Raw genomic sequence first — 19,381 nt, 5'->3', positions numbered from 1 at the left:
AGCTGAGGGGTAGTGTGTGTGTGTGTGTGTGTGTGTGTGTGTGTGTGTGTGAGTAGAGAGAGAGAGAGAGAGAGAGAGACAGAGAGAGAGAGGAACTTGTCTAAGCCTTTCCCAGTTCCTCACCTCATTGCTTCCCTCCTGGGACTTCTGAAAACCCTGAGCCACCATTCTGTTTCTGTGGGAGCAGCCTGGGTGGGCAGAGGTGCCCTGAGGAGCAGGTGGAGCCATTGATCTCCTACCCAGCTGCTGTCTTTATCCAGAGCCTCCTCCCCACTGGCCCTCCATGACCCTGTGGGTAGGGCTGGAGGGGTTGGGGTGGTCCTAGGAGGCCATCAGGCTAGAGGGAGGCAGGTGGGCCCTTGTCCAAGCACAGCCAGGTTCTGCCTATAATCTTTTTTTTCTGTGTCCTACATTTCCCCATTCCCAGTCATACATGCAAACACTGAGCAATATATAGAATGGAAAAGAGAGAGGTTCATTTTAATACCTCATCCCTCCTCAGAGAAATAGGCTTCCCTAGCCCGCTTGTTATTCCCATGTAGGAGTTTGTTCACTCAGTTCTTGTTCCCACAAATCCAAAGGCAAGGACCATGTCTTACTAGCTAAGAAAGCTCATGGCAGAGCTAGGCAGAGTTGTTCTGCAGTTAGTGTTCACTGCATGAATGAATGAATAATGAGGAAACTGGCTGAGCATTTAGACTTCAGCCCATAGGCAACTTCCCAAGGAGACTTGCCTCCTCACCTCCACCAATAGAAAATAATCATGAGCACCAACATTTACTGAGCACTTGTATCTTCTAAGATCTTGGCAGGCACTATCTCCTTTAAATCTCACTAGGAAGTGGGCACATTAGGGAGTGGATAAATCAGATGGGGTTCTAAGGCCCACAACCCAGGTTGGCCCTTTTCTTTCACTGTGCTTGGTCTAGGGACCATGACTTCTTGTCTGCCTCCCTATCTGTGTTGCTCAGAGCAGGCAAGGGAGATGTCTGATCAGTCTTAATACTACTCTGTTTACACAGTAGGCCCTTTAAAGTGTTTATGCATATGTATTAGTGAATGAATGGAGAAACAGGGAGCAAGGGATGGCATTTTCTGAAAATGCCTCCTTCCCACTATGAACTCAGTCTGAGAAAAGAGCAAGAAGCAGCAAACAGGATCCAGGTTGGGGTCATGGCAGCCAGCCCACTTAGTAATGTGTACATTGTCCTAGAGTCAAAACCAAAATCATTCTGAGTACCTGCCCTCCATGAAGTGGAGGCAGAGCATCTGACTCAGATCACCATTATGCCCAGATTTTGGAGACCCCAGAAGGATATTTGTTTTTGTGATGCTGGGTATGGAACCTGGGGCCTTGAGCACACTAGGCAAGAACTTGATGGCTGACCTACACCAGTACCCAACCTTGCAGAAAGTTCTGAAAGCTAGACTGAACCTCAATGATCTTCACCTATCTTCTTTCTTCTCCCCTAGAGAAGATGGGCATCCTGGGTCCTAGAGAGTCCCAGGTTAGGTTTTAGTACCACTCCTAACCTCTCCTACCTCCTGTTGAAGGACCAAATTCCTTTACATTTGGAAACTCTCTTGCATCCAATTCATGGTGATTCCTCTCATCTCCCAGAAAGTTTATGTCTCTGGGGACAGGGGCAGAAGGGTCATTCCTGCAGCAGGCACCCTGTTAGGCTGGGGCACACCCTTTGACTGACAGATGCAAATGTTCCACTGGGCCCCCACAGGCCGCTCTCTCCCTCCCTTCCTTGCAGGCCTCCCAGCCAGCTCCCTCCTTTCTTTATCTTATCAAAGCCCCGTAATTACAATTGCTATTTTGTTTCCTCGAATCTGCAATCAGAGCTCCCGGGTCCAGATGAGGGAGCGCCTGTCAACCTGATCGCTGAGTGACAGCCTGGTCACCTTTCCCCGCAGCCCCCACACTCTGCAAACAAACACACACACACACACACACACACACACACACACACACACACACACACACACGAGCGTGAGCATGCTCTCTCACACACGCTCACATATTCCCTCTCCTGAAAACATAAACACACTCTTTGCCAACACGAATGACTCCTCTCCACAACCCGTTCTCTTCGTCCTCTTCAGTACCCAAATGCACCCCTTGCCCTGCGACTGGCTCCAGGGCCCTTCACACCAGCCATGTGGGCGGCCTGGAGTGCCAAAGATTCAAATGCAAATCACCGAGACAGTGTCTTGTGCTTTGCAAGTCCCCTGGGAGGCTTAGCTTGTCCTCTAGGAGTGGCACACCTTCGCTCTCCAAATACAGGGCTGGCCTTTCAGCGGTCTGCAAACACAGGTACATTTTCACATTTTCATCCCCTAACCCCCAGCGCTCTGCTCTGGCGTGATGCAGGTACAGAAAAAGGGAATCGAGGCGGGGAGCAGGAGAAAAAACAATTCCCAGCACCATCCGTGAAGTGCCAGATCAGGCTGGGGAAACTCCATGACTAAGAGGATGTGGATTGGGCCCCTACTGAGGGCAGGAACGTGCTAAGAGCCCTTCCCCATTCTCCACCCCCAGACCTACCAGCAAAACATGGGAGAAATACAATGGGTGATGAGCTGTCCTTGCAGGGGCCGGGAGCAAGACCAGGATCACAGCAGGGGGTAGATGGGTCAGCTTGGGAAGCTTCCTCCACTCCAAGAAATGACTTGGTGTTGCCCTCAGCCAGTCTCCAACCAAGCACCAGCTGAGGACTTTGAGGTTGAAGCCCAGAGGAGGAAGGGAAAGAAGGAAATGTTGCCACCCAGCCCAATTCCTCTACTCTAGCACAAGCACTTCAAGTGAATGAATGAATGTATGTATATATGCAAGCCTTAGTTATTTATTCTCTCGCCTTCAGCCTATAATTCGGCTGCCCAGACATCCCACAGGATTAATAGGGCCCGCACCATGCTGCACACCTAGAGCCTATAGAGGCAGCTTGGGGAGTGGGTACGCCACAAAGTTTCGACCTTGTCCACCAGAGGGCACCAGTTCCACTTTCCCAGTTCTCACCAGACCCTAGTCTGCCTACTGGGGTGGCAGCACTTTATAAGGTCATCCCCCCGTGGAAAAAGGAGGCTGAGACCCTAATCACAGCAACAGACAAGACAGCTTCCTTTATTCTTAGCCTGAGGCAGGGAGGGTGAAATCAGGATCCCTAACTCCTCAACACAGCAGGGATGTGTGTGTGTGTGTGTGGTGGTGTTCTCTAAGAATGTGAAGAGGGGCTGCTTTTCTGTATTGTGGGAACTTTCCTCAAAGTCAATCTCACCTGCCCTAATAACAGCACCTTTGTTTTACTTATCTGAGGAACCCTTCCCCATGCCTACTCACTAGCCCAGCAGCTGGTATGGGAATAAGCCTGACCCCCCTCAGGCCCTGTTCTCTGTCCATCCTCGGCTTGTCTGGCCTCATGCTGTCTGGAGAGGTAATGTTTTGTTTGTTTGTGGGGCAATGACACCCCCTCATCAACACAGCTGCTGAACTGCTGACCCCAGAGCTGGTAACATATATCTTCACACTCATACAAGTACATCCCTTTCTCTCCTAGCACAGAAAGTCAAAGCCCAGAACCACCTGAGTTCGGGCACCAGAGATCCCTACACCAGGCCGTATGCTAGGGGATAGGAACCCCTTAGCCTAGGAGGATGATTCCCAGAGGCCCTTTTCTGTCCCCATATGCCAGGCCACCCGGATTCTGGTTTCCCTGTCACCCAATCTGGCTAGTTCCCTCCATCTGGCCCTGGGAATCAGGTTTCTAAGGGCCAGCCCTGCTCAACCTGCCTGAAAGACTGAAGGAGGAGCAAAGACTAGTCTCCACCCCAACCCTCAAAGGCCCTCTCTGGGTCTGAGTTCCCTCATGGGGCTAGGGATGCACATTCCTCAGGCTGCTTAAGCCTGCTTATCAGCCCCCCTTCCCATCAGCCTGAGTGCTGACAGAGGCCCAGACCCCTTGTTTGGATGTTGATAACCTCCTGTGATGGCCCTCCCCCACCTGCAGAGGCTGGGAATGGGCTGGCTGTTGGGAGATCCCTCTTGGCAAGGCAGTTGAGACCTAGACATGGTCCTGGTGCAGGGTTCTGGGGATAGCAGGATCCCACAGGGCTCCCCACCCCTGGCCCAAGGCCACCCTTTGTGCTGCCACAGTGCCACCTGGTGGTCCCTAGGGAAATGTCACTGGCAAGGGAAGAAGACACACAGAGCAGTTGCAAAAAACCCCACACCACTTTATTTCCATCTTTATCTAAAAATGTAAAAAGTGTTACAAATGTGTAGTTCTGAGATTCAGATACTAACCTTTAATCCTCACAGGCAGGTGGGGACATAGAGTCAGCATAAAAGTTCAAAATTCCCCTTATGCCTATAGGAAAGGGAAGCCCCAGACATGGTACAGGACCAGAACACCAGGACCCTAAGGAGAATGCCTCTCTCCTAGCACCAGCACAAGACCCTTCTACCCAACCCATGCCCCAAACTCTCCTCTTCAATGGAGAAGAAACATTTAAAATTCTTGAAACTTGTCCACGAACATGGCGCATGGTGATGCAGCAGGTAGTTACCTGACCTGAGAACAAAAAATAAGCAGTCAGCATCTAGGCTCTCATTTGCTCCTCCTGCCCCCTCAGAACCTTCTGGGCAGCCTTCCCTTCCTACTCACCAAAGGCTAGCGCCTACCCCGCTGCTTTTTGGCAGGAAGGATGGGGCACAATTCAGCTTCCTCCTCTACATTATCCTCTTCTTCACTCTCCTCTTCCTCAGAAACATCATTGCTTATAGTAACTGGTAGAAACACAAGCTGTATAAGGAGGAGGTTAAAAACAGACCCCTGTCATACCACGTCACTTGTTCATACACTCTGGTGCTAGGCTGGCCTCCCAGAACTCATGGTCGAGGTGGAAGAAGCCTCGGACACTAAACTAGGTGAGAAGAAACTAAATGAGTCCACATCACTTGAGCTGGTAAAGATGGGACAGGCTGCATGGATTAGGTAGGCTTGAGTGGGACAGCGAATGGAGGGGACATCATGCCAAAGGACATAGCTTGGGAAGGCATGCAGGTCAGATTGAGCTACACTGGGAGATGAGGCTGAATGGTGCAGGAATTTGGAGTGTGGGGAAGGGCGGATGCAGAGCCCATTGGAGGCAAAGGAGAGGGCCCTCCCCTCCTCTCACCAATCTGGTGCCGCCCAGTGATTCGCACAGGGCCAGAGCCCGACTTCAGGCGGAAGGTTACAGGTGGTTGAAGCTGGAAGTCATCTAGACTGAGCTGGGAGGAAGACAAGGATGAAGGCCTGGACCACTCCTAGCCCATCTCATCTTGAGATGAGCACTGATGTCCTCAATCCCCATCCCACCCCACCCAACCCAAGACATGGCTGGGGAACTCACCATGGGCTGGCAAGACAACCTGAGGTTGGCCACAGGAACTGCAATCTCCTGGTGGTCATGGTTTCGGGCTACAACTTCCACTACATTACACTCGTCCTTGGCCCCCTCGGTGAGGCAGAGCTGGGAAGGATATACAGGGCCTCAGGATCTCCCCAAGACAGGTTGATACCACAAGTAGAGGCACCTACCCTAGAACTTGCCTGGTCTCAAAGGTCCCTATATCAGGGAACCAGGGGAGCAGTCTATGACTCCTAATAAAGGAGTAGCAAGGGAATTAGGTAGATCCACTGGTTGCCAGCCCCCTCTACCGCCCCTCACCATGGTCAAGGCCAGCACGTGCTCTGCATCATCCTCTTCCTCTATCTTGAAAGTGAAGGAGCGGGTGTGGCCAGAGAGCTCACAGCCTGAAAGAGATATCGTGGTAAGTTTGAGTGTTGTGTGCAGAAGCGGTGGGGTGCGGTGGCGTTTCGCTAACCCATCACGCATAGTTATGGACTAATTGGCCATTTAACACGCCTACCAGACGTCCCCTCAGAAAACCTCGGTAACTAAACCCTGGGCCTGGCCCAGCACGTCTGGGGCAGGGGTCTCGGCGCCCGCTTCAGCTTTAGCGTGCTAGGGCCCACCTGTCCGCCACGAATAGTGAGAATCCCTTCCGCCCACATCAACAACGTGCAACCATCCACATTCCTGTTCTTCATCCCTACCTCTTCCTCCCCCAGGGCCACCCTCAGCACCTTTCCCCAATACCGAAAAAGAAACTGTCCACAGTAACCGGGGCCGGGACTCGCAGATCCCCGACACCCCCGGCCCGGGATCGGCTCTCTTGACTCAAATAAACTAAAGCGGCGGCAGTGCCGGCGGCCATGCTGCAAGGGCCGTCTCGGAGCTCCGCCCCCATCACGTAAGGAGCGTGGCACCCTTGGCCAGTTCCGGCCCCGCCTATTAAAGGAGACACTCCTCTCAGGGAGAGGAAAGGCGCCCGGATTGCAGATCTAGGGTTTCTCCTGCCCCTCGTTCTGTAAACCGCAGCTCCTGCTAGCACCCGGCAGGACTTCAGAGGAAGGAACTTCACATAAGAGCATGGATTTAGCCTTAACGTTGTTTTTGCTAACTTACACGGCCATGAGCGGGCCCATTCTCTCCGATTCATCGCCCCATATATTGTCTCCCTTCCAACCCAGGGTAAACTTTCGTTGAAAAATTTTCTATTTCCCCTCCTGCAGAGATGGGATTCAGAGCGGCACTTTTCTTATGAAAATACTCTGGAAGGGCGTAAAGGAAGTTTCAGCTCCAGGAACTTCCGCCCACCATTCCGTCCTGATTCTCTTCTGCATATTCTTTCCAAACGCTGCAATTCACTATCCAGATGGTCTCTCTTCCTTAAACTTTAGGTGACAGGACCCGGATGCTTGCTACCAGGACTAAACAGCTCAGCTGGGAGATTCTACTGTTGCTCCTGGCGGATCCGCTTTTTTTTTTTTTTTTTTTTTAGTTGGACACAATACCCTTATTTATGTGATGCTGAAGATCTATTCCAGTTGCTAGGCGAGCACTCTACCGCTCAGCCACAACCCCAGCCCGGGATCCGCACTTTTTAAGGGCTTCTAATTCTCAACCCAGGTACATACTTGTACTTTGTTTGGATCCCCTTCCCTTCTTCTGTAACTGGGATTCAACTCAACCGGTGCCCTACAGGGAACTAATCTCTAGCTGAGGTTAGCCTTGAACTTGATCCTCCTGCCTAGATTCCTGAGTGGCAATTCCTTTTTCTATCTCAAACTGCATTTCTATCCCGTTACTTGAGAGAATATGAGCAGGTTATAATTGTGGTAAGCTTTGCTAAAAACTAGTCTACTACTTTTGCCTTGAGGAAAATCTGGAAGGAAGAGTTTTACTGGAGACAGGAGTAAGGGAGTGCTGCCTTTAAGAACCAGTCTCTAACTTGGAAGAGCTGTGGAGAGAAGTTCGGTATGCCTCCCTCCCTGCTTTAAGGCAAGGCATTATATTTCAGTGTGTGGTGGTGGTGGTGGTGGGAAGAGTGGCAGACAGAAGTAGGTGCACGCACTAGACACCACACACATTCACTTCAAGTTTTATTTAGCCTCTTGCATGGTCTTCAGATAGTTTTACAGTTCGTTTTCTACAGGAACTGAGTTGTGATCTAAACAATCAATGAAATGTCATTCCAACCTTAATAAATATTCATAACCATGGAAGATAGCATAGCACTTTATGATCCTATAGTGATGAAGGTATAGACCTGGACATCTATTGCACAGTTAGCACGTGTGACCAGAGGCCAGGCAAAGGGATTACTAAAAGCCAAGGTAAAACCAAAAGCACTTGTTTTAAAATCCTGATTCCATGAGGATAACTCCAAAATCCTCCAGATAAAATGCTTGAGTGCTTGAGATGTCAAAGAGAAGACTAACATTCAACTGTCTTAATATTTAGTAGGGATCTTACCTTCACCTCAGCCCTCAAAAATGCAAATTTGTTTTCAGCTTGACAACACATTACAGTTAAAAGAGTTCTACCCTAAGAACAAAGAGACTTCCTTCCTCCTCACCCACAGGGCACACACTTGGGCCTCCACTGGAAGTCACTAGATACCACTACATACAATGCTTTAAGAGTCACTCAAAGCCCACACTAGTGGAGATCTACCAAGGCAAATCTGTTTCTAGTTTCCTTCTTTATCCCTCCCTCTCCCCCGATTCAGCTGAAAGTTAAATAGCTGATGCAAAACTGCTGGAAGCAAGATAACAAAAATACTGTTATGAATCTATGGAAAAGTCAGCCAGCCATGATGAAAAAAATGAGTCCTGCAGAGATTACCTGCCAGCCTCATGCACAGAACCCTTAAAAACACCAATTCTAAATTAGAATACATGAAGCTTTCAGAACCTGTGATTAAAGGAAAAACAGGGGTAGCCATAAATCATTGGTTAAAGTGTGCTCATTCTTTTAAAAATTAGATAAAATCATGCAAATATTAAAGACTGATTTAAATCAGTAGTAACAAGTCTTGAGATTAAAGGACAACTGATCTAAGGGCAAAAACCATTCAGTCTTCTTACCCTATTTGACAGATGTCAAAATGAACATTTCACATGCTGATTTCCAGAAGTGACTGCATTTTGCAACAGATCTAAGAAATTAGGCTCTCGTACCCAAAAAGGTTATGGCCTAGCCCTAAGTGGGAGGCACTTTAAAACTTCTTATGGGGTGGGGGGAAGGAAAATTCACCTTCCATTGATTTGCTAATTCAAAGTGCCATCCTAAACACCTTTTCATTTTAAAAAAACAAAAATTACCAAAAACAATAAACAAAAGGATAGTCAAGTTACAGCTAGTTTATATACAAAGAAATTTACAAGTTTGTCAGTTTTAGGCTTTTACACAAACAACTGCACATTTTTGTCCCTACAAAGTACAACATGCCTGAACCAATGGTTACTACAGGAGACAATCAGCCATAGCTTTACAAAAAGCAGAAAAACTGCCCCAAATTGAAATCATTTATTCATCTTAAACTAATGCCAAACCATCCCACCTGGAAAATCAACCCTGAAGGCTCTGAAACCCACTAAAATCTTTCTCAACTCTGCATGTCTCCAAAGAATGAGACATTTCATTCAATAAACCAAAGAGGATGCCAGAAGTGATTTTGATTACTCTTAGGTGAGAAATGCAACACTGGATACAGAAAAATAGTGCTGACTACATTTATTGAAGATCCTCCCTATAAGCCCACCTAAGGTGTCTTAGCACCTAACACAAGACATAAGACCCAGAAGAAGGGCCCCACATGTCTGTTTCATACAGAATTTGCAGCAGTATACTATCTTCTTCCAACCAGTCAGGAGTCTGAAAGTGTGATGGGTGAGTTTTACAAAGTTGTCTTTGTTTTCAATTCAAATGGACTGATATGTTGCTGCTCCAGACGCAGAACCGTATGAAGACCCCAACCACCAACCACAAGGTGGAGTTAAGAGTTTTGGACAGTTCATGGTGCCAACAGTGTCACAGGCTCCGACCAAGTATAACCACATCCTTTGGAAATCCTTCCATTTTTGCAATTTCAAAACAGCCTAACTTGCTGTAAAATTCCAGAATTCTTTTATCATCTGGTCTCACTTCACAGAAAGCCCCCCGGGAGCCTAAAAATGAAATTCAGAAACATAAATAAGTCACTTATGAGGAAAATTATGGATATAAATTAGAAATAATCATTAATGCATTTACTACAAATAATAAGCTTGTTTATACCAGTCCCTAAATTTCAAACAATTTTTAAAATTCTTTTTTTAAAAAATCTTTATTTATTTTTATGTTGTGCTGAGGATCAAACCCAGCGCCGCGCACATGCTAGGCAAGTGCTCTACCACTAAACCACAGCCCCATGCCCTAAAATTCTTAATAATAATATTCAACAGTGAGTGAAACTTGTCCCAAAATCTTTTAGGGAACAAGGTATAAGAAACCTGAAGACTGAGTCAAACATGGTGATGCACATCTGAAATCCCACTAGGGAGGCTGAGGCAGAAGGATTCTAAATATAAGACCAAAACTAGACAATACCATAAGACCCTAAAGCAAAATTTTAAAGAAAGGGTTGAGTGTATTTCTGTGGTGGAATACATGCCTAACATGCACAAGGGGTTTGATCCCTAGTACTACCAAAATTGAATTCCTAAAGGAACTTTCTCCTTTAGATTAATTTTGAACCACTACTTATGATTCACTCCTCCTTTAATTGGGGCTCAAAATAAGTGTTCATAGTAATAAAAGAGTAGTATTTTTCAATGAGTAATATACATGGAATTCTTACACACTAATAATTCAGAAAATAAGTCATGAGTTAAAAATAACAGCAAGTGGCTATAGTCTCAGGTGCTCTATAGGCTGAGGCAGGAAGACTGCTTCAGCCCAAGAATTGCAGGTCAACATAGTGAGAAAGACCCCATCTCTCTCTTCTCACACACACACACACACACACACACACACACACAACAGTAAGAGAGTACAGATTAACAATTCACTTCTTTCCCTTTCTAAAATTCTCTTGCCCAAACAATGCCAACTCCACAAATATGTACTTACCATTAGCTTTCAGTGAAGACAGGAGGCAAGCCATCATACTCTTGGCTACACTTGGGTCAGTTACTTTTTTGTGAATATCCATCTTGATCAGAGAAGGGAAGTTGGCGAGGAAAGTTTCTGGCAACACTTCCTGTTCTTCATGGAAACTCAACATTATTTTCTGCAAAAATTAGAATCTTTTGACTTCCAATTTCAAAACATTATGTATCTATATCCTAGAACTCACCAACAGGAAAATGACAATATTTAGTAACTCTTCCAGACATTACAAAATTATCACACACAGAATTTGTTAGCTTTCGATTCTAGCCGAAGCATTTTTTTTTCTTTTTTTTTTTTTATTGTTGGTCGTTCAAAACATTGCTGAAGCATTTTTTTTCTTTTTTTTTTAATTGTTGGTCGTTCAAAACATTACATAGTTCTTAATACATCATATTTCACAGTTTGATTCAAGCGGGTTATGAACTCCCAACTTTACCCTGTATACAGATTGCTGTATCACATCAGTTACCCTTCCATTGATTGACATATTGCCTTTCTAGTGTCTGATGTATTCTGCTGTCAGCTGAAGCATTTTTCATATTCAAAGCTTTCTAGGGAGTTGGGGGGAATAGCTCAGTGGTACAGCATTTGCCTATCATCAAACAAAAGCCCTGAGTTCAATCCCTAGCACCACCAACTGGAATACAAAAAGGAAATTAGTGGAAAAAGTGGTGAATAAAATGGTACACACCTGTAATCCCAGTGACTCAGGAGGCTGAGACAGGAGTATTAAAAGTTTGAGACCAGCCTCAGCAACTTAGTGAGACCTCATTCTCAAAATAAAAAGGATATAGCTCAGATAAAGCCCCCTGGTTCAATCCCTTGTTTAAAAAAAAAAAATATATATATATATATATGTATATATTTTCTTCACCTTATGATGGGGGCTATAAATTCAAAGTATTGCAACTCACAAAGGATTTTTTGCCAAGTTGGCAGAGTGCTTGCCTCTCATGCACAAGGCCCTGGGGTTCTATCCCAGCTATACACACACACACACACACACACCCCAATTAGGGTGCCTGGTGTGGTGGCACACACACCCAGCTACTTGTAAGGCGGAGGCAGGAGACTGATCACTGAAGTTCATCATCAGGCCGGGAAACACACTAAAACCTGGTCTCAAAATGTAAAATTTGGAGTGGGTGGGGGTTTCTGTAGAGAGTATGTAAGATCTTTTTGCTTGTTATTATTCCCTAAACAATATAGCATTTACATTGCATTAGGTATTAGTAAGTAGAAACAATTTAGAAGTGTATGGGAGGAAACTGGGTGTTTTTTCTGATCCTAGTAATGTACTTACCTGTAAATTCATTTTTCTATTTTGTATTTTGGGTTATTTTAGCACTTCATTCATTGGTGTGCTATATTTTCCATACCCCCTATTCACTTAAGCCACGGGTGGGAGGAAGCCACACACACATTAACTAGGCAGCATATGGGAGGGATATATGTGGATTACATGCAAAAACACCATTTGATATAGTGAGCTTAAGCATCAACAGATTTTGGTATCCTATGGGTATGGTATGGTTGGAGTAGTCCTGGAACCAATTCTCTGTGGATACTAATGAATGACCATACATTTTGAAATATCAGTTGTTTTCCATCCTTCATCAGGTGACTAAAACCTGTGGCTTGCTGCTACCGCCTAGCTTCATGATAGCATATCAAACTGTTTATTGGTAGCTAGGAAAAGATCAAAGTTCAAAACTGAAATATTATTTCTACTGAGTATATATTGCTTTTGTACCATAAAGTTAAAAAAACAACAACAAAAAAAACATCAGACTATTATCAGTTTATCAGTTGGGGCCATCCGTATGTAATACACTCTCAGAAAACTGTACTCCACTCACATTCTATAGTAAATCTATTCTTTTATTTCTTCCACCTATCTTTCCCCCACCCCTACAAAATGAGATCACTCTGCCTTATCTTTCTGAGTTCCTGGGATTACAGGCATGCACCACCGCATCTGGCCCCATTCCCTATTTTACATAAGGTAATTGATAATATGTACACAAGCACACTGCCAATAGTATGCCTGTGTAAACTGCAATGGTGTGCTCAAGTAAATTGCCAATGATATATTTTGATTGACCTCAAATGGAGATCGGATGGGAAAAAATATTGGTTTTATGAAAATAAACCCTTTCTCCATTACTGGCAGGCTCACATTTAGCTCGTCTTTAAATTCCAATAAGTTGTTTTGCTCAAACAACAAAAACATAAAAATCTTTTTAAAAAAATTTTTAAAAATATTTATTTTTTAGTTGTAATTGGACACAATCCCTTTACTTATATATATATTTTTAATGTGGTGTTGAGGATGGAACCCAGGGCCTCACATGTGCTACGTGAGCACCCTACCGCTAAGCCCAACCCCTCATATATCATTTTTAAGCCAAGGGCAATTTTTACATATAGAGCAATCTAAGTAGATAGATATACTATACTTAAAAAAAAAAATTCTTAGTTTTTCCAAAGCTAGCATCTTGTTTAAACTTCTTGTTTAAATTTTTTAAAAAGTACTAATACTTCTCTTCTGTAAGAAATTAACTTGAGTACTGAGATTTTGTAACTCATTCCTTCATTCACTCAGGCACAGTTCTGGAGCTTGAACCCCCAGGAGTACTGTACCACTGAGCTTTAGAAGCCACCACACCAGGCTTACGTTTATATTTTATGAAAAAAATAAAACAAGCCAGGCACAATGGTGCATACCCATAATCCCAGTGACTCAGGAGGCTAGGCGGAGGATCCCAAGTTCAAGATCAGCCTAGGAAACTTAGCAAGATCTTGTTGCAAAAAAAAAAAAGGGGGGGGGGAGATGATGTGGGGCTGGGAATGTGGCTCAGTGGTAGAGTGCTCATCTAGCATGCATGAGGCCCTGAGTTCAATTCCCAGGAAACATACACAAACACAAGGGGTGTGGAATAGGGAAAGAATGCTCAGTAGCACACACATGACACACCAGGTACAATCCCTACTATTGCAAAGTAAACAAAACAACTATCACCATAGTATAATTCTAAACCAATACATTACCTCAGCTTCTGAGAGTTCTTTGTCACCATTTGGCTTTGTGTACTTCTCCTGCATGAATGGAATCCAGGAAATTTTACATTTTTTAATGAAGGGGGTCACATCTACAGTGCCCAAGGCATAACCACATATACCATCTTCATCTTCTAGGACAAAACAGTAATCCAGGCTGAGGGAAAGCAGTCCTCCTACTAATCTGCTCAGAAGGAAAGAGGGCAGAGTGAGCTTGTTAAGTGACTAATACAAAATTCAGAATGTACTTGAATGATCTTATTTCCAGAAACTACATTTGGTATAAAAGCAAATAGAAACTCACACATACGGATTTTCAGATTTTACTAAAACTAAATTAAAAAAAAATTTTTTTTTTCCAGTCATTACCTCCCCTCAACCAGATAAACCTGATCATAAAATGTCTACTCCCAAATCCAAATAGTCACCACATACTTGTCTCCAATAAGGTCAGGTTGACTTTGAAAAGGCAAACCCACTCCATCATCATACATTTCTCTGCAAATCTTGTACACGGAAGCCTGAAAATATAATCTAGTTAAGCAACACATCAAGAAAAATGGCAATAGAATCTATCAACAATATGATTTATATGTCAGTCTGGGGAGGGAGTGACAAAAAGTCTGTCCTGTCAGAAATATCACCTGTGCTTCATTAAATAAAGATTTATTCTTTGGTTCAGACTTGTAAGACCAGTAAAAAACAGCATGGTTTTAGTAAACTATGAAAACTGTTTTGCAGGAGATGGTTTTGGGTAGTAAACTGTATATTTAAAAGCCAGCAAAATCCAAGCAACTTGGAGGAATGAGGCAGGAGGACCCCAAGTTCCAGGCCAGTCTTAGCAACTGAACAAGACTCTGTCTCAAAAGAAAAAATAAAAAAATAACTAGGGATGTAGCTCAAGAGGTTAAGTAAAGTACCCCTGGATGTAACCCCCAATATTAAAACAAAAACAAAAAAAAAAACCCAGCATATTTTGGGTTGTGTCTCTCAACTTTCTAAAACATAAGAACAGTTCTTATTTTTAAGCAATGAAATGTTACTGTTTTAATATTGCTATCTTTAAGCAGGCTTGCTTTTTCCTATAGATGGTTTTCAACCACCTACAGGTACAATAGAAAATTACTTAACAACTTAATGTTCAGTCAAGGATTAACAGTCATTTAGACACAGCTGCGGTGCTGGCACATGACTACAGTAAAAGCAACTCAGGAGACTGAGGCAAGAGGATCACAAGTTTGAGGCCAATTTCAGCTTGGTGAGACCCTGACCAACTTAGCAAGCTCTTGTCTCAAAAAAAGAAAAAAGGGGTGGGGACATAGCTAAGTGGCCCCTGGGTTCAATCCCCACTACCTACCCCCTTAAAAAAAAAAAAACAAACAAACAAACAGATATTAACTGTTTAGGAGTCCTTAACTTCACTCCTTAGGTTTTGCCTCAAATTTCTCTTAGCTTTCCTCCTCAGGTGTTCATTATTTTATTTAACTTCCCCATGTAAAATTTGTACTTTAAGGGTTAGGGGTATGGCTCAGTGGTATAGTGCCTGAACAAAGCTCTGGGTTTGATCCCTAGCACCACAAAATACAAAGTACTTATTTTAAGACAGAAGAGATTTTTTTTTTTCTTAACTAGGAAAGTTGTGAGCCTATAACCACCATTCACCAAGTTGATAAACAGACAATTACCTCATCTTTAGGAAAATATGGTCTGATAGTATAAACTTTGGAGGTAGGAGTCAGTGGGGGTGGTTGGAAAAACAGATCATTTGCCCCATCAATTGGCAGCAAACGCTGTGGAAGGAAAAAAAAAGGAGATGGATTAGTGTTGGGAAGATATCCATTTATTTAAATGAGTGCACTGCAGATTACCAACTTAACATTAACTGGCTACTGCAGGCAGACCTAAAGAAGAGGGGTGTACTATGCTTTACTAATATAAACACCTCTTTGCTGGGGTAGGGGAGTGCTTCTGCACAGAAATTACCCAAACTGAGTTATACAGCTTTTAGTGGCATAGTAATGGGAATTTAAATTTACAATAAAAAACAACAACAAAAAACTATTCTAATTACGACAACTATTTTTTTTTTTTTAAACCAATCTTAAATAGACCATCTTCCTATTAAAAGATGGCAGAACAGAATGTAGGAGGAGAGGTTTGGTCTGAAGAGGGTTATCTGTCCAGGAGACGCTTTATCCCCAAAGCAATGCGCTTCAGTTTGCTGTGCGCAGCAGAGCACCTGTTGGGGGGAGAAAAGTAGAGCACCTGAAAAGTCCATGAACAAATTCCAACAGCAAAAAAATGTTCCTATTTTGTTCAAATTTTCACTAACAGACTATTCTTTCAAACACATTATATTTATAAACTAACTGGAAAATTATCCAAAAGCCCATTCACTTTTCACACATGCAAAATTATCTTTTTTTGCTCATGGAGTTTTCACTGGCAGACAAGCATGCGCGCATTGTGCATTGCGGGCGCAGATTAAAATGCTGTGCGACCTGCAAAGAAACAATGTGAAGTGTATACCTAGAGCCGCTGCGCTTCGCAGGCGCGGGGGGGATTGGCAGCATCTCCTTCAGAAATTACTGTGAAAGAGGAGGAAAATTTGATTTAAAATCCAGCTATGTAACTAAATTGAATTTGGGACTAGAAAGCCTTCGGCAGACCAATCCTTCCAGCCATCTGATGCGCAACATAAGGTTTCTCATAAAACAAAGAAAATGTCAATTCAGTTGTGAATTCATATTGATACCTGGAACTCTCCTGCTAGACCACCTCTAAAGGCCCAGGGTTCTTGGTCTCCAATTAAGAACTGTGCTGAAGAATGACTACGACACCCTGTTGAGATCAGATCCAAGCGGAGAACGTTACGAGAAAGGGGATTTCCTGGGGTCTCAAATGTCCAACAAACTAACAAACACTGTGGAAATAGCTCTCTAACAATAATATTCCAGGGTTTCAGGGCAAGGCTGTGATAATAATTATTTATAAAAATTTTTAATGGAATTTCAATACCTTTATTGATGTTCCTTCCTCTGGTTAATAAAAAAGTGTTGCCAGTTCTATTTGATGCTTAATTACTAGAAGGAAAATTAAGTCCCAAGTTTGTCTGGGTCAAGTTTGAAACTATTTCGATAGTTATATAAATCAAGCCATCTGACATTAAAGTAACCGTAAACTGAAATGAACGATAAATTATTTTATTATCACAGCCCATGAAGGAATTAAACCTGTCTGAAGTCACATTTTACATTTTGAGGAAGGGTACAGGAAAGGGAAGGGGGGGGAGGGTAATCTTGTCAGAAAACTAAGGTTAGCAGAATAAATAAAAGAAATTGTTATTAAGTTGACAAAATAAAACAATGAAAAAAAACTTTTTGGACAAGGATCATCTAAATTTAGACATGGCTAGTTATAATACTAGTCAGGCAGGTATTGAAAAATAAGAGCCAATTAAAGCTCCTAATTTGTCCAGTGTTAAAAACATTCTTTTCTTAAAAATATGATACTTTCTGGTTCCTCTGGTCAGCCATTATCATCTTTATAATGCACTGAACACATGAATGAAATGGCAGGCTTTGAGGTCCAGAAATCAGTTGTTTAAGGCCACCACTTAATCAACTTCATTTAAAAGATAATAAAGGCAAATGTTTGGAAGCCAAATCAAAATCATCTGCCTAGTCTTCTGACAAAATAAGCAGCGCAATATAGTTCTTTTCCATTGGAAGACAGCATTCTACCTCCTGTTCAAGTTAACAGTCTCATCAGTACAAGATACAGTGTGCTAGTCAGACAGTCCCAAAGCAAACCAAATTTTTAGTTGACAATTCAGCCCATTAAGAGATTATATCTGTTTGTCATGTTTTAAGGGTAGGGGTATTTAAAAAAAAAAACACAGAATATAATATTTGTAAAATAAATATGAAATAGGGCCAAAATTTAGACTATAGAGAACTTGCCCTATTCAGTAACTCAGTGTGATTTACACTGCAGGGAAAAAATCTATACTTCTCAAACTTTAAATTCAGCCAATTTCCCCTACCCCCAACTTTGAGACTACAACATAACTAGCACTTCCAACTATTACAATAAAAAAGCTGCATGTACGAAGAGCTGTGTAAATGAAAACATGGTTAATGCCTCAGTCGCTGCGCAAACGTGACTTCAGTTCATGCCTAATGCCCTTAAATCTACCTGAACTACCTCACAGATAGAACCTTTCAATTTAAACTAATTAATCATGACGCGCTGTGAACATCTGCCGCTGTCCATCCAATAGTAGTAGACACTTGTGCTGAGGATTCTCCCATCTGTACACAATGGGGAAGAAGATAATAGAAGTCGTTAGTAATCAAAAGTACTGCATAGCCACATTCTTTAAAGGACTGAATGCCAGCTGGACTGGAGAGCAAGAAAACAAAGGGTTCTAATCATTAATCCCCTGAAGTTAATATAGAACATAAAGATACTCTCCCTGTTGTGAGCTTTTTTAGAGCTATGTTAATACCAAGATGGTTACTGAAAACTTTTAAGAGGCTCTGACCTTGAGACTGTACACCACTCTCTATAAACTGGGAAAGTTATCCTAATAATTGCATAACACAGAGACAAAGCCTGAGAAGAAAAATAAATGGTACTGTACATACTCAAGAATTAAATTTTTAATAATTCTTGAATTAAATGAAAAACATTTAAAATCATATATTCTTTAAGCTCAATAGTCTACACTTAAGGTTCAAAATTCGTAAGTGCCTTGGAAATTTTTAGATTTAAATTCCTATAAGGATTAATTGTAACTCCCTGGCTAGAAGCCTAGAAGGCAAATGCTGTCATTCAACAACTAATACAGAGGATTTTCCTGAGCCTAAGGGTATACATCTACCTACAATAGGTATCCTAGAGTCTTATAACAAGAGATTTAAAAAATTTTTTCCTACTTATTGCACTAATTTATATTCAATAACCCAAAGTAAGTTCTATATTGCCAAATAAACTTTTAGAAACTCAATTTTTTAAAAGTATTTTTTTAGTTGTAGATGGACATAATACTTAATTTATTTATTTTACTTATGTGGGGTTGAGGATTGAACCCAGTGCCTCACATGTGTTAGGCAAGCACTCCACCACTAAGCCATAATCCCAGCCCCAAGAGAAAGACTTTAATTTTTAACAGTCCATTATATAACAAGAAAACTGTTTTACTTTTTAATATTTAACAGCCCAAAGGTTTATGGGCAGAAAATGAGACATCTCACACTACTACCTGTTAATCTAAGCTCACAGTGTTTCAGACCATCTATTTCATAACTAAGACCATGATACCCATCATAGTATTTGTGACTACTATGAAAACTATGACATGTCAGCTTTGCTGCCTGCTGTGTGCCATATGTAAGTTCATTACATATTCCTTATACCTGGCTTAAACCTGGAAATGAAATGAGGTCCCTGGAGAAACTTGGCCATGCTGGTGCTTTTTACCAAGTTTTGAGAATTTCCAGAACAAACATCACTGTTTTCAATGGAGACATGAAAGTCCAGTGAATGATGTAGAGTTTTTAGGGGACTATAATTTCTATCCCCTGCTAAAACCAATTACTTGGTAGAAGGATAAAGAAAAAGTCATGTGAAATAATACTGAGTAGCACCAGAATAGCCTTCCACTAAAGCTCGCATGCGCACAGGGCTGGGAGGATGGCTTCCTCTTGCCAAGCCCCTCAGGTCATTTCAGCAATTGTTCTATTAGACAGAGCATTAATGTTACAGA

At 42.7% G+C, this 19,381-nt stretch overlaps 2 protein-coding genes across 4 annotated transcripts in view; both read right to left on the bottom strand.

Annotated features, from left to right (window-relative positions):
- Positions 1-4,218: 4,218 nt before the first annotated feature.
- Positions 4,219-6,311, bottom strand: Npm3 (nucleophosmin/nucleoplasmin 3). Of its 2 annotated transcripts, none has more exons than XR_001230003.3 (6): positions 6,151-6,311; positions 5,719-5,804; positions 5,401-5,520; positions 5,185-5,278; positions 4,671-4,808; positions 4,219-4,577 (listed from the first exon to the last, which is right to left on the bottom strand). XR_001230003.3 is itself a non-coding variant. In XM_005333650.4 (6 exons), exons 1-5 carry the CDS (start codon positions 6,299-6,301, stop codon positions 4,677-4,679), a joined length of 567 nt encoding a protein of 188 aa, XP_005333707.2. In that variant the 5' UTR covers positions 6,302-6,311; the 3' UTR covers positions 4,219-4,577; positions 4,671-4,676. The 2 variants fall into 2 exon arrangements, 1 of the variants encoding a protein (XP_005333707.2); XM_005333650.4 differs by having other exon boundaries at positions 4,671-4,792.
- Positions 6,312-7,483: 1,172 nt separating this feature from the next.
- The window catches only part of Oga (O-GlcNAcase), a 30,464-nt gene continuing 18,566 nt past the window's right edge, over positions 7,484-19,381 (bottom strand). For both annotated transcript variants that reach the window (XM_078021749.1, XM_078021689.1), the window contains exons 11-16: positions 16,367-16,452; positions 15,297-15,401; positions 14,047-14,132; positions 13,603-13,795; positions 10,510-10,669; positions 7,484-9,566 (exon numbers count right to left, since the gene is read on the bottom strand). In XM_078021749.1, the coding sequence (XP_077877875.1) occupies positions 9,430-9,566; positions 10,510-10,669; positions 13,603-13,795; positions 14,047-14,132; positions 15,297-15,401; positions 16,367-16,452 (767 nt within the window). In that variant the 3' untranslated portion in view covers positions 7,484-9,429. The remainder of the gene's footprint in view (positions 9,567-10,509; positions 10,670-13,602; positions 13,796-14,046; positions 14,133-15,296; positions 15,402-16,366; positions 16,453-19,381) is intronic.

The sequence above is a fragment of the Ictidomys tridecemlineatus genome, chromosome 1 (genome assembly GCF_052094955.1).
Source record: "Ictidomys tridecemlineatus isolate mIctTri1 chromosome 1, mIctTri1.hap1, whole genome shotgun sequence".
Classification (NCBI taxonomy): domain Eukaryota; kingdom Metazoa; phylum Chordata; class Mammalia; order Rodentia; family Sciuridae; genus Ictidomys; species Ictidomys tridecemlineatus.
Note: the sequence above shows the minus strand (reverse complement) of the source record. Positions and strands in the feature narration are given on the sequence as shown.